General features: G+C 46.3%; 1 protein-coding gene across 11 annotated transcripts in view; it reads left to right on the top strand.

Moving 5' to 3' along the window:
* The window catches only part of DGKZ (diacylglycerol kinase zeta), a 142,893-nt gene that overhangs the window by 116,087 nt on the left and 10,245 nt on the right, over nucleotides 1-16,561 (top strand). For 8 of the 11 annotated variants that reach the window (XM_035115432.2, XM_035115448.2, XM_035115456.2 and 5 more), the window contains 9 exons: nucleotides 335-534; nucleotides 1,973-2,073; nucleotides 2,704-2,783; nucleotides 3,261-3,305; nucleotides 3,577-3,646; nucleotides 10,583-10,623; nucleotides 11,504-11,685; nucleotides 12,277-12,308; nucleotides 14,313-14,356. In XM_035115432.2, the coding sequence (XP_034971323.2) occupies nucleotides 335-534; nucleotides 1,973-2,073; nucleotides 2,704-2,783; nucleotides 3,261-3,305; nucleotides 3,577-3,646; nucleotides 10,583-10,623; nucleotides 11,504-11,685; nucleotides 12,277-12,308; nucleotides 14,313-14,356 (795 nt within the window). Of the gene's footprint in view, nucleotides 1-334; nucleotides 535-1,972; nucleotides 2,074-2,703; nucleotides 2,784-3,260; nucleotides 3,306-3,576; nucleotides 3,647-10,582; nucleotides 10,624-11,503; nucleotides 11,713-12,276; nucleotides 12,309-14,312; nucleotides 14,357-16,561 lie in introns of all 11 variants that reach the window. The other 3 variants (XM_060274559.1, XM_060274545.1, XR_009557589.1) reach the window with 2 other exon arrangements.

Raw genomic sequence — 16,561 nt, 5'->3', positions numbered from 1 at the left:
CTAGCCCACTCCCCTGGCTCAGTGGTAGACATATGTCATGCATGAGGTCTCAGCTCCCAAGTTCATCTGCTAGCATCTCTACTTAAACATTAAAGAGTCCTCAGAAGACGCAGAGCTGGGAAGCACCCCTGTTGGGAACTCGGGGCAGCCACTGCAAGTCAGAGCTGGCAATACTGCGCTGGAGCAGCCATTGATTTGAGTCACTGCACAGCAGCTTCAGATGCTGCTGGTAATGGGGAAATGTTTCTTTTCCCAGGTTCAGGTCATGTGCCATCTCCATCTCCCGCTGACGTTGGTTGGCCCTTCCTGTTCAACACTCTTCTTCCTTTTGTAGGCAGCGCTGCAGGTGGGCGGCCACGGAGAGCGGTTGCACCAGTGCCGGGAGGTGCTGTTGACCACGTCCAAGGCCATCCCCATGCAAGTGGACGGAGAGCCCTGCAAGCTGGGGGCTTCCTGCATTCGCATATCCCTGCGCAACCAGGCCAACATGGTGCAGAAGACCAAGAGGCGCAACTCCATGCCTCTGCTTAATGAGTACGTTCTACCTGACAAAGGGACCACCCCCAAGGCTATGGGGCAGGGAGTGAAGGTGGCTTTGCCTGTTCAAAGTGTAATAAACCTTTTTGCATGGTGGCGAGCCTTAGAGCTCCCTCATCCTTTAGCAAGGCTGCCTGCTGTGAGCTTAGCTGTTGAGTTGAGTGGGATTTCTATCCTACTATGTCCCAGAGGTTTGGATTAAAATGTATTGGAAACCACCCTAAAGGCAAGTTCTAATACTAATACTATGAAATGTAAGATATATAAAACCCAACAGAATTAAAGTCTCTACAGACAAATGTAGTGGGTTCTCCAGCTATGCAGCACTTAGTCTTCTGAAGTCCAAAAAACACTGATATTGAGCACCCTTCCCCACCCCACAACCACCATAAAAGCGTAACTGCCTTTTCTCAACTGCTTTATCAGGAAGGCTCTGCCTTGTCCTAGTCCTAAAGGCAAGCAGCTGAATGATTAATGGAGGAAGCAGGGTTATATGAGCCCACAGAGAGGGCTCTGTGGAAGCAAAGTTCCTTCTTTGCTATATTTTCTTTGGGGGGAAGGGAGTGGAGAGTTGTATCACAGACTCCTAGACACTAATGAGCGGCACAAGATCCTAGGTGCACAGCTTCCTACATTGTACTGCTTGGGAGGGGCTGGGTGGGAAGGAAGGTTTTTTTATTATGCTGCTTATCCCATTCAAGGCATAATGAAAGGTGGGTGAGGGGCGATCTGTGAAAGCTTTGTGTCTTCCCTGGCATTCATCCCCTTTTTGGCAAGCCTGTTTTCCTGTCCAAGGTACATCTACATGGCTGCTTGTTATGCTTCCAGTTGGCATTGTAGTGCTCAACTAGCAACATTTAACCCCCATCTTCAGCTCTGTCCCAGTGCTGAGACTGTGCTGGTCTCCTGCCTCTCTACAGTGCCCATGAGGCCTTGCTGCAAGTTTCTATCATTCTTGCATAAAGAAGCACATTCCCAAAGAAGCCAGGAATTGTGCCTCCTTTCCTTTTGGCCTGCCTGCATTTGTAAATGGGAGATGGCAATTGGGGCCAGTGTTGGAAGCAACCTGCACGACTAGAGGCATAACGGGGACCCAGGGGTGTCCTGCCTGCCACTTTGTTTTTTCTTCTGATTTCTCAAAGACTGGATGCCCATTTTAGTGCTGAAGAGCCAGTTGCAAATGCAACTGTTCTTTTGAGTTCCTGCCCACTAGCCAGATAACAAGTTTTTAAATACTACCGTACAATGCTACTTGTTGTTGTTGTTGTTGTTGTTGTTGTGCATGGGGATTTTGTGTCACATTCTGGGATTTCCCCCCACCCACCCCATATCTCCCCCTTTCCCTCCCTTCCCTCCCACAACAATGCTGTCTTCCTTTCCTTAAGCTGCCCCACCCGAATTAAATCAGCACTTTTCCTTCCTGCTGCGCAAACAGTCAGCAGCCCATTCCAGAACGGCTAAGAATCCGCGTAAGCCGAATTGGCATGCATGACTACGAAGCACTTCACTACGACAAGGAGAAGCTCAAGGAGGCCTGTGAGTAACTGGTTCCACAGCTCTAGCTGCTGGAGCCTCTTTAGCTAAAGGGTGCCCAGAACAACTTGCTGGAAGTTTCTGGAGCCATTTTATACTTGCACACCTTTGTCTATAACAATACAGCATGTGGGCAGGTAGCTGGCACTTTCTGCCCTTCTGTCAGCCTATTCAGATGTGTTACTCTAGCATGGCAGCATCTTACCATATAATTAGTCTTTTTTTAAAAAAAGAGGCCTCACATCAAAATTCCCTGTAAGTGCAAAGCTAACACATCTGTGAGAGAAGGCTTCTAGTCTAGCATTTCTCCCTGACATGTTAAAATTCCACATGCACAAAGATTTTGTCTATTAGATAACCTTCAGATAAGTAGCTTCCCGTGTGCATTGTGAGATGGTATGAAGCTTGAGATAAAATCATACAATTGTAGAGTTGGAAGGGACCCTGAGGATCATCTTGGCCAACCCTCCGCAGTGCAGGAATAAGCAGCTGTCCCATAAGGGGATCAAACCTGCAACCTTGGTGTTGCATCTATGAATTGTCCCCTAGCTTCTGCTCAGTGAATGCTTGATACGCCAGGAATGTATTTAGCAGGTTCAGTGGTATTTGTTGATAACGTTTTTTATTTTCCAGCTGTGCCCTTGGGAATTATCGTTGTGCCAGGAGACAGTGACTTGGAGACTTGCCGGACCCACATTGAGAGGCTTCAGGAGGTGAGATGCAAACAAAACACTTGGAGAAGGGGAGAGTGTAACCTTGCTATAATTCTACTACTGTTCAAGTGTTCTCTCTTTCCCTCCCTTTACGGATTTGCCCTTTGTCAGCCCTTAGGTGTCAGGCAGGTAATAAAACACACTGCACTGGATGTGGATATAGTGTTCAGTGCAAAAGAACCTGGAAACTCTCAATCTTTATTTTGGTCATAACAATGATTATGAGAAGCAGCTGTGATTAAATTGTCCAGCTGGGAAGGCCAACATAGCCTGAAGCTCATTGTGAAACTAGGGCACTTGGACTGCCGTGGCACATGGCTTCGCTGTCTTTTCCTCCTCCCCCTCCTCAATTTCTTTCCCACACTTTGAGACCATTTTCCTGGCTGGTGCTGGTGCAATCTTGTTCTTGGATTACACTGGCCAGTATCCAAGCATATCCTAATGGTAGTGGTAACCCAGCTCCTTCCCTTTCCACAGGATTTTCCTTCAGGCCCTTCCACTATTCAGAGCCTGTTTCCAGAGGTGTGTATCTTTTCTGTCTCCACCTCCCCTTTGTTGAAAGACTCTTCTCCCCCCACCCCCTTCTGCCTTTCTTGTGCATGAAGAACTTGCATCAGTATCTGTCCAGTGCATCTGTGTTGAGTTGCATCCATGTGCTCTGTGCCTTACGATTTGTGTCAAAGCAAGTGCCTTGAGTCCACCTGAAGCATCTATGCTGGAACAAGCCAGAAGAGGCTTTGAAAAGAGGGTAGGAAAAGAGAGACCTGATTCTTTTTTGCTTGCTTTGATGCAGGAAGGAGACGGAGCCAAACCAAAGACATTGTCATGCCAGAAACTATCCCCCAAGTGGTGCTTCCTAGACTGTGAGTACATACGTATGTGTGTGTGTGGAGTGGATATGTAAATATATACTAAGTCTGTAGTCAGTAGGTGGGGGCTCGGTGCATCAAAGGTTCCATGACTACTGCTACGGAAATTTGTTGCCAGAGCCATAGATGCTGTAATGGAATATATTTCTATAATTATAATTTTGTTTTATGTAGAGCTCAAATAGTGCTGGTCAGTACCGTTGGAAACATCACTTGTTCCATGTTGCCTTTTGAATTATTTCCTTTGCTTCTCCTGAGTACAAAGGAGCACAAGACATTGCCTCAGTCGGACCACTGATCTATCTAGCTCTCTCTTATCTATACACACCAGCTGTGGCTCTCGAGAGGGTCAGACCAGGAGACTTTCCAAACACTACCTGGAGTTGTCCGGGATTGAACTTGTGGCATTTTGTGTGTTAAACATGTTCTCTGCTACTGGGAGAATGGGTGGGCTGGGGAGTCCTGAGGGCCAAATAGAGAGGCCTGGGGTTTCCCATTCCTGCTGCAGATAATTTGGGCTTGCTACTTTAGGACTTGTTATAGGGGCTATATTGGAATAAACCCACCTAAAAAGTCCTCATTTATTTGTTTCTATGGTCTTTTATACAGTAAATAGCATAGCTCAGTGATCAAGCCCATGCTTTACTTGCGGAAGGACCCAGATTCAACCCCTAATATCTGCAGGTAGCACTTTTGCCTGGTGGGCCTTATCAAAAAGTGACCAGCCAACCCCCATCAGGCCACATTGGATAGGTGGCTGAGTCTGCATACCTGTCAGTCACCTGGCATCATATGACATCAGGTGGATCTAATCCCACTGCAGAGCAGCAGAACTTGCATTCAATGCTTAATTTAAACAGCTCCAAATACCAAGCCATGTTGCCAAGGAGCCATTGAGAGCATGCTCTTCAATTCCTGGTTATTCCTCAGCAGCTGCAGCTTTTCCTGTCTCACACCTGACATCATAGTGACATCAGGTGAGCGGTAGCTGGTTACGGCTGGCCAAAACAGCCACACACTCTCACCAAATTGGGTGATTTGGCAGACCTTAATTTGGCGCCACACGAGCAGAAAGTTCATCAACCCTGGTGAAGACAATAGTCAGCTAAACTAAGGCAGCTTTCTGTGGTCCAGCAATGCAGAATCGAGGCCTCAGTGAGAGAGGTACCGCTGGCTCAGCATGAGGTACCGCTGGCTCCCACCAGAGCACTGTAGTAGCAGGGAGTGAAGTTTGCATCTCTTGTCATTTTTTTTCACATTGGGCCATCTTCTCTCAGCTACTTTAGTCTTGCTGTTCTCCAGCAGATGGCTCTGTAGGAAAAGGCATGAGGGAGACGTGGCAGTTTTGCCCAGCTGCCTTCAGCAGTAGTTTTTTGGGACCAGTGAATATGCTGCATTCAGAGTTTCCTTTTGTACATCAAATTCAATTACAGCTTTTGCATTGGGGGAGTAATGAGAGGGAGAGAAGGAAGACTGGCTGGTTTTGTTTTGTTTTGTTCCTTTACTGGGCCTGTGACCCAACCGGCTGTGTTTTTGCATGAACCCCCAAGAGCTCTGCAGGGCAGCAGAGTCTTGTTTACAAACACAGCTTTGTTCCAGCTCCTCTCTCAGCCCCTACTCTCTCTCTTCCTCCTCCTCCCCACCACCACCACCTGAAGGGTTGATTCTGTGTTCCTATAGCCTTCCAGACTTCACTTTTAACTAGCACATTTTATTTATTTCTGTCGTTTCTCAGTTTTGGTTTGAGCAACAGTGTGAGACTCTCCCACAGGCTGGGACAATAGCGGCTTTTGTGCCCCTGTAAGCAATGTTGGAATGAGTTCCCAAAGACATGGGGAGCAGCTTGCATGGCCTGTTGAGCTTCTTTGCTGCCCTGCACCTCAAAGCCATGAGGCCTCCCTCCACCAAGATTATAGCAGGCAGCAGCAAGAAGTGTCTTGGGGGCCCAAAGGGATGGGGGAAGCACCTGGTTCAGTGGGATTTGATACTGACCCAGAGAGATCCCTGGAGAGAGAGCAAGAGACTAACATGGGTGGGTTGAATGCCAAGGCATCACATAGCGCTTAGTTAAACTCTGGAACTCACCCCGCAGGAAGTAACGACAGTCACCAGCTTTGATGGCTTTAAAAGAGAATTAGGCAGATTCGTGGGAGATGAGGCTGTGAATAGCTACTAGCCATGAAGGCTGGGCTCTGCCTCCATTGACAGTGGCAATATGCCTCTGAATGCCCGTTGGTAGGAATCACAAGTAGGGTGAAGGCTGTTGCTCTCAGGCCCTTCTTGCGGGCTTCCCACAGGCATATGGTTGGCCAATCTACGAACAGGGTGCAGAACTAGATGGCCCATTGGCCTGATCCAGGGAGGCTCTTAAATTCTTACATCTTGACGTGGTAGGGAACGATTTGACCTCAAGCGCCTTTTGTGTTTACAGCCTGAAGGACAAACCCTCCCGTCAAACTACTTTCCTCCTCATCCCATTTTGCCTTTTCCCAGTCTCCCCCTCCCAATTGTCTGATGTTATTTATTTTTATTTTGTAGATCCCTTCCAGTCACTCTCCAGCGCAGAACTCAAGGAATAGCACGGTGCTGACCTTTGAATCTGAGTCAGCTGCAAAACTGTTAGCTTCCCTCTCACCCTGTCCCAGCCCCTTGCTCTCTCCAGAATAAGAGGAAATCGCTCTTCCAAATCACATCATTACGTAGCCTCTGATCCAGAGGGAAAGGGATAAGATTGCCAGCATTGCTGTTGTGTGTATGATTATGGGGTCCCACTGGGGTGGGGGGGGAGAGTCTCTTGTGTGCACCGCGTATCACGAGGAGGAGCCCATTCTCAGATATAGTTGCTGCAGATTATTTTCTTCTTTTCTGCCAGTTTCCCAGCAGCATGTTCCAAACTGAGGAAAATGCATTGGAAGAAAAAAGGTTGGAGTGGCATTCAAGGGCAATGCAGGCTCATTAAAATGGTTGAATTACTGGCCTTCATCAACAGTTCTGTGGCTGTAAATCTCTCCCCAGGACAGGATAAACGAGGCTCTTTCACTCCTCTAATCTGCTCTGGCTTGTGTCATGGACACCCCTCCCTCCCCTCACTATTTCTGCTCTATTCCCAAGGAGAATTCCCCAGTCTTTGTAGGGCCCAGCCATAGCAACCTCAGTCTGACCACTTACCTCCTCAGCCTTATGGAGAACTCCCATAATGCAACAGGGTCAGCTTACCTGGGCTGTAGTCCTTTGTCTCTCCCCACCCCAGCTTACCCTCAGATCACAGCCCCCAGGAGTCCTCAGATCACAGTTATACAGTGAATAAAATGAGTGTATTTGGGGGCCTGCTCAAATGGATGTATATTTGTTTTATTCGGCCCCACTCCCATAATCATACAGCTGTGTACCTCAAAATCTTCTGCCTATTTTACAATGCCTTTTGTGTAATGGGGTGAACTCCCGTTGTTCGGTCCCTGCTCCTGCCAACCTAGTAGTTCGAAAGCACGTCAAAGTGCAAGTAGATAAATAGGTACCGCTCTGGCGGGAAGGTAAACGGCGTTTCCGTGTACTGCTCTGGTTCGCCAGAAGCAGCTTAGTCATGCTGCCCACATGGCCAGGAAGCTGTCTGTGGACAAACCCCAGCTCCCTCGGCCTATAGAGCGAGATGAGCGCTGCAACCCCAGAGTCGTCCGCGACTGGACCTAATGGTCAGGGGTACCTTTATCTTTTTAGATTATTTATATGCTGCTCATCTGACTGGGTTGCCCCCAACAATATTAAAATACAAAGAAACCTCAAACATTTAAAAACCACCCTGCCTTCAAATGCATTCTAAAAATCAGGTAGATGTTTATTTCCTTGACATCTGATGAGAAGGTGGATGCAACTACAGTGGTGCCTCGCTAGACGAATTTAATTCATTCCACGGGTCTTTTCTTATAACGAAAAATTTGTCTAGCGAATCCCATAGGAATGCATTGAAATTTTTTTGATTTTTTTTTGCCCATAGGAACGCATTAATTGAATTTCAATGCATTCCTATGGGAAACCGCGATTCGCTAGACGAATTTTTCGTAAAACGAATTCGTCTAGCGAGGCAACCTCCACTTGAAAAATCCTTTCGTTAAGCGGAAATTTCGTTAAGCAGGGCATTCGTTAAGCGAGGCACCACTGTACCAAGAAGACCCTCTGCCTGGTTCCCTGTAACTTCACTTTTCACAATGAGAAGAAGGCAGGAGAATTTAGTCCGCTGCTGGCAAAAGGAGAAAGAAAGCAACAGGTGCTTAGGGGGCAATCCAAACCCTAATCTGCTGCAAAGTGGGTTGAGTGGAGCAGAGGTGCCAGCCCAGAACAACTTCTGGCCCCTGCCAGCGCCTCCTCCCCATTCTGCTTGCTGAAAGAGAGGGAGGTTGGAAAGACCACTGGTGGTTTCTTGCTGGTGGCAACCAACGCACAGCTCCAAAATGGGGCAATTCAGGGACAGAGAGGAGCTGGGCTGGCCCTGGATCCTAGGCCAGCCCCACTGCTACCATTTGATGGTGTCACACTCAATCATTACAGCAGGACTAGGCTGGTGTAAACTCAAGCTTTTGACTCTCCACCCACCTGCCTTCTGCCTGTCTGTTGTGAGCAATGGAGCTGTACATACAGCCACTCCCTGCTCTTTGTCCAGCCACAGTTTGGATTGCTCTGTCAATGTGATTTTTTAAAGCACCTGACAGGTGCTCTGTGACGAGAAGGATTGGCATCAACGTGGTTAGTATCCTATCTACTTGCTCCATCTGTCTATTGATCCAAATCCAAGTGCATGAGAAAAGAAGTAGTTAAGCTACCCAAACAGAGATAGATCTATATATTGGCTAGGAAATCAATTTTGCCAGTACCAAGGTCAGAACTTCAGAAGCTATCCAGTTGACTCGGTGTGTATCATTTATATAAACGTACTGCGTATCCTCACAATATGGAAGATATGTAAACTCCCATGGCGACTTCTTAAATGTGGATCATTTTGTTGCGAAAGGCAAGAGTTCCCACACCTGCAAGCAGATCGTCCAAATGCACAGGGAAGTCCCACAGCAGCTGCAAAGCAGATTTGGGAAGCTTCCGTCTGCTGCTCAGCATACAAAAAAAGTACTCTTTACTTCTGGTGGCACAAAAAAAAAAGTTGGGGGGGGGGACCCCCTTTAATGCCCTTTCTATTCTGTTGCTCGTGGTAACATCCTGTCTGCATATATTTTACAGGTAAGTAGCCGTGTTGATCTGAGGTAGTAATAAAAAAAAATCCTCCCAGTAGCACCTTAGAGACCAACTTAGTCTTAGGTTGTTGCTCATTTGCTTGTGTTCCCCCAAGGTAGTATTTCTGTGGTGAAGGTTCAGCAGCTGCATTTTGGAAAGTTGTATTCTGTTATTGTCGGTACTATGTGAAATGCAGCTGTTTCATTCTTGCAAGTGTCTCTTGGATTGCTGCCTGCCAGCTTGCAGCATTGGTAAAGGTAAAGGGACCCCTGACCATTAGGTCCAGTCGCGACCGACTCTGGGGTTGCGGCGCTCATCTCGTGTTATTGGCCAAGGGAGCCGGCATACAGCTTCCAGGTCATGTGGCCAGCATGACAAAGCCGCTCCTGGCGAACCAGAGCAGTACAGTACACGGAAACGCCGTTTACCTTCCCGCTGTAGCGGTACCTATTTATCTACTTGCACTTTGATGTACTTTTGAACTGCTAGGTTGGCAGGAGCTGGGACCGAGCAGCGGGAGCTCACCCTATCGTGGGGATGTCCCTTGCAGCATTGTCACCACAAATGGACCTGGCAACAAATGGACCATGGCCCTCCTTGATAAGATCTGGAGGGCTTACAGCAGGGGTGAGGAACTTGCAAGCCCAGTGCCTGCAAAGCTTCTTTCAAAGGACAGAGCAAAATAGCACTTGAAAGGTTGTTTGTTTGTTTTTTAAGATCTGAAAATCAGCTGATTATCAGATCTTCAGAAACGCCTTTCAAAGCTGTGGGCAAGATAACAATTTACTGCTCAAGGCCATTGCCCCCCACAATTCAGTACATATAGAAATACAAGAAGAGACACAAATAATTTGGGCATATTTCATCAAACAACAGTCATACCAAAAGGAACAAAAATTAAAATTATCCTGCATTCCCACTAGGTATTTTTGAGTTGGAATGTTGCTAAACCTGCCATCCTAAAGGGCGGTGGGCATACAGTGAAGCCATGAATTGTTTTCTCAAAAAGGAGCCACAGTAAGGATTGTAAAGCATTGCTCTGGGCAAGATAGTGCTTTGAGGGGTGGGGACTGAAGACCCCCACATGCAGAAACAAAAGGTCTCCTGATGTCAGGTGATTGATAGGTATGCCCACCTGTCTCCCCCACCTGGCCTGCAAGGGGTGGGGGAGACAACTGTCTGGCAAGCTGAACAAAGTACAATAGTATGCAATCTTCTGTTGTTGTCATATATACCTCCCTTTTGCAGCTGACATGCTTGATATGCATAAAGTATAATTCATGAACTAGTTCTGCTTTTCCTCTCCTCTCTCTAGTTAGTTTCACTAACCCAAATCATTTGAGAGTGACTATGGTTGCAGTTCTGTACTAACTTACCAGGTGGTAAGCCCTTTTGAAACTGCCTTCTGAGTAGACATATACAGTATAGGATTGTAATGTAAGAGACCGAGCTATAAATCAGGGGTTGTCTCTGGTTCAAATCTCCCCTTGCAAGTGAGAACTCGCTAGGTGTCCTTAAGCATGCTATTAATCTCCTCTGATTTATAACCATCCTCTGCTTTATCACCCTCATAGTCCAGGTGCAGAGCTAATATTGGATCTATATCACACAGTTGTTGTAAGGGTTGCTAAGATGTTACATGAATTTCTTTGAATACACTGGAGCTATATCTAGATACTAAACACTCCGTGTCCTTCTCTTCTTCTCTTGCAGCAACTACAGCCGATCGGTTTTACAGAATAGACCGTGCGCAGGTGAGTTCCAATTTGTTCTCAAGAGACTGTGGAATCTGAGACTGTTTGCCTGCATTCTGCCCATGGAGGACATTGCTGCTTGCAACTTGGTTTTCATTTCTTTCCAAATGTCTCAGGCCCCTGCCATTATATTTATTTAATAAAGGGATTCAGTCTTAAGGTCAGATATTTTCATTTTCTGTGCATTCAAAAAGAAATATTTAGGGTGACGTGTCACTAGAGAATAATGCCCAGGAAACTAGGGAGGTTTGGAAAGGCTACTGCATACATTAGACCTGAAATAAAAGTAATTATTTATTTGTCCCCAGTGACATTACATAGTTTCTCTGTAGTGCTAGTGTACATCTGTAAACCATATAATGTATTATTCACAGTTGTGGCCACGAGATCTGGAGCTTCATTATGTTTAAAATTCTGAAACAAAAGAGCTAAAATTCTTCAATAGAAATAAGTTGGTGCACAAATTTCCAATTTTCAGTACAATTTTCATTGTAGAATTTGTAACTGTCGCTGTTTGTGGGTTTTTCTCTTTTTTTTCTGGGGACTAGGAAAATAGAACTGACTCTCTTGGATAAGCAGAGAGCAGAGTTGAAGAGAATATATATTGCATAAACAGATTGCCCAAATTCCACTTTGGATTCTGTATCCTTTGTTTTTCAATTTAGGGAGGCAAATTTACTTATATCTCCAGGCCTGTTCCCACGACCAACAAAATTGAAATCTTGCTTTCTTTTAAGGAAAAAAAGCAAATTTCCCAGGATTTTGTTCAAATCGCTGACCTCTCATCTTGAAAATCCACATTGCATAAAATAGACTTCATTAATAACTGTTTACCATGAAGAAATCCCATCCATAAAATGATTGATGTGTACTTTCTCAGGAACATCTCAATTATGTGACGGAGATCTCTCAGGATGAGCTTTTTGTGTTGGACCCAGAGCTGGTGCGCACCCAGACAGTGGGCACATCTCCTGCCATGCCTGACCTTGTTGATGTGCCCTCAACACCGATAAGGCAAAATGTTGCTCTCCCAGGTTCACCAACATCCACACCAGTCTCCAGGTGAGGCTGTCTGCTTAGCTCCTGGAGGTAAGAAAGACCAGGCAAGGTTGAGGGAAGGACCGCAAGGAAGAATAGCTTAAGGATGGGTACAGGTCGGAGGATGAGAGTTCAACCTTCAGGCATTCATTATTCCTCTTCTGTTTGCTCTCTGTTCCATGTGAAGGTGCGGAGAATGCTTTGGCATAGGGATTCTTACACCGTTGGCATCAGTGTGCCAGGATGAGCTGTTGATTAGTTCATCTGCATATGAAGCCAGGGTTGCAGCATGACTGGTACGCTGATACTGGCAAGGGAGGCAGATGTAAACAAAGCTGGTATGCTGGAACAAAAAGAGGAACAGGACTAAGATAGCTAGGATGCGAATTCCCTGCTACATACCGTACCTCAATTCTGTGCTTCTCTCATCTGGATCTATCATATGGAGCAAAGCAGAATAGAATTCTGAATCTCTGATATAGCACAGCTAATTTTATTATTGGCCCTTTCAAATTAGACAGGTAGAGAGTTCTTGGTGAGCTGAGCAGATGGATAGAGCTGCTTTAGGAAGGACCTAGTCTCTTAGCTTTCATTTTCTCCTCTTTTTTTTACCAGCTCAGAAATGGGGAGCTGCAATTCCCTCAAAGGTGAGACTGTTTTACTCTTAGGGTGCTCCTTCAGCATATCTCCTTATCTCAATTAGTGAATGCTAACCTGTAATTTTATGTGCTTCATTTTCATGCCTCCCAGTCCTCCACCCCCTGGTCTAACATTACATTTAACTTCTGTAAAACACGGCATCACTTTCAGTGAAATGCCGCAGGTGATTTTTTCATGTAGCATTTTAATATGCCCTTCTAGATTTTACTCACACAGACTGTTCTCCACATTAGTCCAGAATGTTCACACAATGTTGTGCCATGCCATGGCTTCTCTACTGTTGGAAAGGGTGGGAGCCAGTCCTCCAGGACAACTTGAGTTCTGGTGGCTAGAGGAGCTTTTTTGGAACATGGTAGCTGCTTTGGTAGCCATTCCTAGTCGAAATACACATTTTTCAGCTCAGGGTATATGGGGCTACTACCCAGTGATTGAGGGACTTGACGTTGGAACTTGATGACGTAATCCTGGGAAGCATCTGTTCAATGTGCCTTTCTGAATATGCATATTGATGGAAGGTGTGTGTGTGTCGCAGTTGTGCTTGCACAGAAAGGTGAGGCCTCAAAAGGTTAGGATGGAACGAGAGGCTTTTTCAGTAGAGCTCGGGGTGGATTTGCCTGAGAGCTTCAGTGTGTGGCAGCATGCAGGGCGATTGGTTCCTTAGTACAGTAGCTTCATCCCTGCTGCAGTATGGATTGAGTGCTGCAGAGAGGCCCTGATCAGGGAATTCCTTCCGGGGAGCAGCTGCAGGAATGACTAGCTGGGCGAGACCTGACATCCGTTGACTTAACAAGCCACCTTCCTTCTTCACCTCATTTATAAAATCTGCCAGGAAGTAACATCATGGTGCAGAGTTAATCTCCCACCTGTAGAGATTTGGGATTCATGGCTGGGGAGAAGGGTTAGTCTCTGCCAGGCACCAGTGAGCGTTCCAGGATGTGCGAGCACAACTTCAGGAGCCTCTCTCGGTTGAGCAAATGGAAAGTGTTTTCCTGGAGCTTGAATAGAGCTTAATTCCTGGAAGTGTGAGTGAGGTCACTGATGGAGAGGCATCCCCAAACGCTTTCCCTTTGGGGACACCTGCTTTCCCCCCTCCTCCCCTCACCCTTTCTGCTTCTCCTCTTCGTGCTCGCTGTTCATTGGCCTACGGGTTTCAAGTTATCTTTGACAAATTGTCCTCCCCTCTGCTGGAATGTTTCTCTCCTTCCATACATCACTGTGTGGTCTTGCCTCTTCCGCTCCCCATCTCAACCCACCCCAATACCCCTCTGACTTCCCTTCATTATTTGTTCCTTCTATTCATCAGTGGGTTTTATGGAACTGTGAGCCCTCCCTGGGCCTTCACGACAACTTTTGGTGCCTTCCAAACTCCCGAGATCCCTCTCATTCTCTCAGTTGCTCAATATGAAGCTCAGTACCTTTATAGCACTCTGTGGCAGATCAAATTCAGTGATGGTCCACAAGACACGCACACGTCATCTCTCCCTCTCACAGGCAAATACACTCACGTGTGCAAATACACTGCACACGCATTCACAAGCACAAACGCTCTTTGTAAATAAGAAGAGAGCAACAATAGGGGGAAATCCAAACAGTAAAATGATTAACATAAATCGTTCTGCGTTTATGCTAAGTATCACCACTTTGGGTTGTGGTCTCTCTCTGTTCCACTCTTGTCCTGCCTTCTCCCAGTCTCCAGACAGCCCCAACTGGAGGTCAGAAAAGTCTAGAGGTGTAGAGGATGTTTGGCAGTGGTACACCACTGCCTTTTACTGTCCAGACATCTTAGTGGGCAGATTAAAGTCACAGGCAATCTCCCTTGAGGTCCCTGGGTAATGAGCATGACCTTTTCTTCATTAGCCTCCAGCTCACATGGTGGGAGTGCTTCCAGTTGCTGTCTCTTTGGCCAGTCTGCCCACTCTGACCCTCACTCTACCTTCTCCCTGCCCTCCTGCTTGGTTTTGTAACCCTGAACCTGTGTCTCCTTCTTGCAGATGATGCTTTGATAGATGCTGCCAAGAATAACGATTTCCACAAGGTAACAGCTACCATGTGCTAAAAACTAAGCTGCAGAGCTAGGGAGGGTGTGGTAATCTTTGCCATGGCATTGTGTCCCTATCTCTGACTAAGGTCAGATACAATGATGCTGCTGCTACTGCAACCTCCTGGTAGCGCCATCTAGCTTTTTGATAACGACTTGCTTGTTAGCCTTCACCAATGAATGACTTCCGGCAACGCAGGCTTGCTTTTAAGCATTCTCTTCCTGTGCCCAGTGAACATCCTACTGAGGAAACCTTCTATGGCTGTCAGGATACCACAAGCACACCTTGATGGCTTAAAAACACTGGTGCTTAGTTTATCTGATCAGACTGCCTAGATGGTGTGCGCATGAAGATCAGTGCCATTTTTAATGTTCCTTATAGGATCCTCATTGCATCCCACACCCATCCCTACTGCAGTCAGGAGTGAGATTGGCATGGGGTTACTTCTGCGTAGAGACAACTTGCTCCTCCTTTTGAAATCAGGAGCATGGCAGTCCCACAATGTAGACACATACCCATAGTGACCCCCCACTAGGAAACATATGTCAAATTGTACTCCTGATAGAATTCTGGATTATTTAACACCATTGCCTGGTTTGCACATAACACTAAACCATGGTTTGCTTGTTGTTGTTGGTTTTTTAATCTGTTTTCAATTTGTATTTGCTGTAATCTTTTATGGGACGTCATGTTGAGGAGTGGGCAATAAATCTAATAAATAAGTAGCCATACTTACAGCTGGGGCTTCTGGCAGACTTATCACTTGAACCTTGGTTTATTTCATCACAGAATAGTTAACAGCAGCAGTAAGAGAAGTGGAGCCTTGAGAGCTGCTTGAATTCTTTGCCACTCTTCACTCATGGCTCTAATTTTGCTGCAGTGATGGCTCCTCAACTATAGTGAAGGAGGAGGTCCGGGTTCACAATAATACGAAGTTATAGTTAATGTTAACCCAAGATTTATAAACCAACTACAAACCATGGTTAATGAGCAAACTTTAACCATAATAAACAAACCACAGTTAATGGGATGGGTTCACATGTACTGCTAAGCCATGGTCTAATAAACCACCGTTTAGCATTATGTGCAAACCAGGACAATGTTGTGCATAGAGAGAAATTTAACCCTGAAGTGTCATGCTCTGCAGTGCTTCTCACTACCACAAGATGTGGTGATGACCACCAACATGGATGGCTGAAAGTGAATTAGACAAATTAATGGGGAATAACGCTATCAGTGTCTACTAGGCATGACTGTCGCATACTATCTCCAGAATCAGACGCAGTGTGCTGGTTGCTGAGGAAGAGCAACAGGAGAAGGCAATTGCACTTCTGTCCTGCATGTAAGCTTCAGGTTGCCCAATGGGAGCAGGATGCTAGGCTAGACAGCCTTTTTGGTTTCATCCAGTAGGGCTCTTGCTATGTTCTGTTTCATTCACGTCAGATTCGGAGTTTGGAAGATTTTTATTATTATTATTGAATGGCCTTGAAAGTGACTCTGGCAATAGACAGAGTCAACCATGTCTGTTTTAACCCCATATGGTACATTTTATAGGTGCTGTGGGTTAAACCACTGAGCCTAGGGCTTGCCGATCGAAAGGTCAGTGGTTTGAATCCCCACGACGGGGTGAGCTCCCGCTGCTCGGTCCCTGCTCCTGCCAACCTAGCAGTTAGAAAGCATGTCAAAGTGCAAGTAGATAAATAGGTACCGCTACAGCGGGAAGGTAAACAGTGTTTATGTGTGCTGCTCTGGTTCACCAGAAGCGGCTTTGTAATGCTGGCTACATGACCTGGAAGCTGTACGCTGGCTCCCTCGGCCAATAATGCGAGATGAGCACTGCAACCCCAAAGTCCGTCACGACTGGACCTAATGGTCAGGGGTCCCTTTACCTTTACCTTTACCCAAGGAACAGTGAGTGATTTCTCACCATGTGCTGGTTTTTAAAAAATAAAAATTACATTTCCCTCTTTCTTCTAAACTTACTACTGTGCATAATTATGCACCAATGTGAGCCTGTGTTTACCTTGTTTTACAAGGAGATCCTTTTAATAGAATCACAGAATTGTAGAGTTGGAAGGGACCAAAAAGGGTCATCTACTCCAACCCCCGGCAATGCAGGCCAGGAATCTGTAACCCAATGTGGGGCTCAAACCCACGACCCTGAGATTAAGAGTCTCATGCTCTACCCACTGAGCTATCCC

Source organism: Zootoca vivipara, chromosome 1 (genome assembly GCF_963506605.1).
Source record: "Zootoca vivipara chromosome 1, rZooViv1.1, whole genome shotgun sequence".
Lineage (NCBI taxonomy): Eukaryota > Metazoa > Chordata > Lepidosauria > Squamata > Lacertidae > Zootoca > Zootoca vivipara.
The sequence above is the reverse complement of the archived record's forward strand: the minus strand, read 5'-3'. Positions and strand labels throughout refer to the sequence as shown.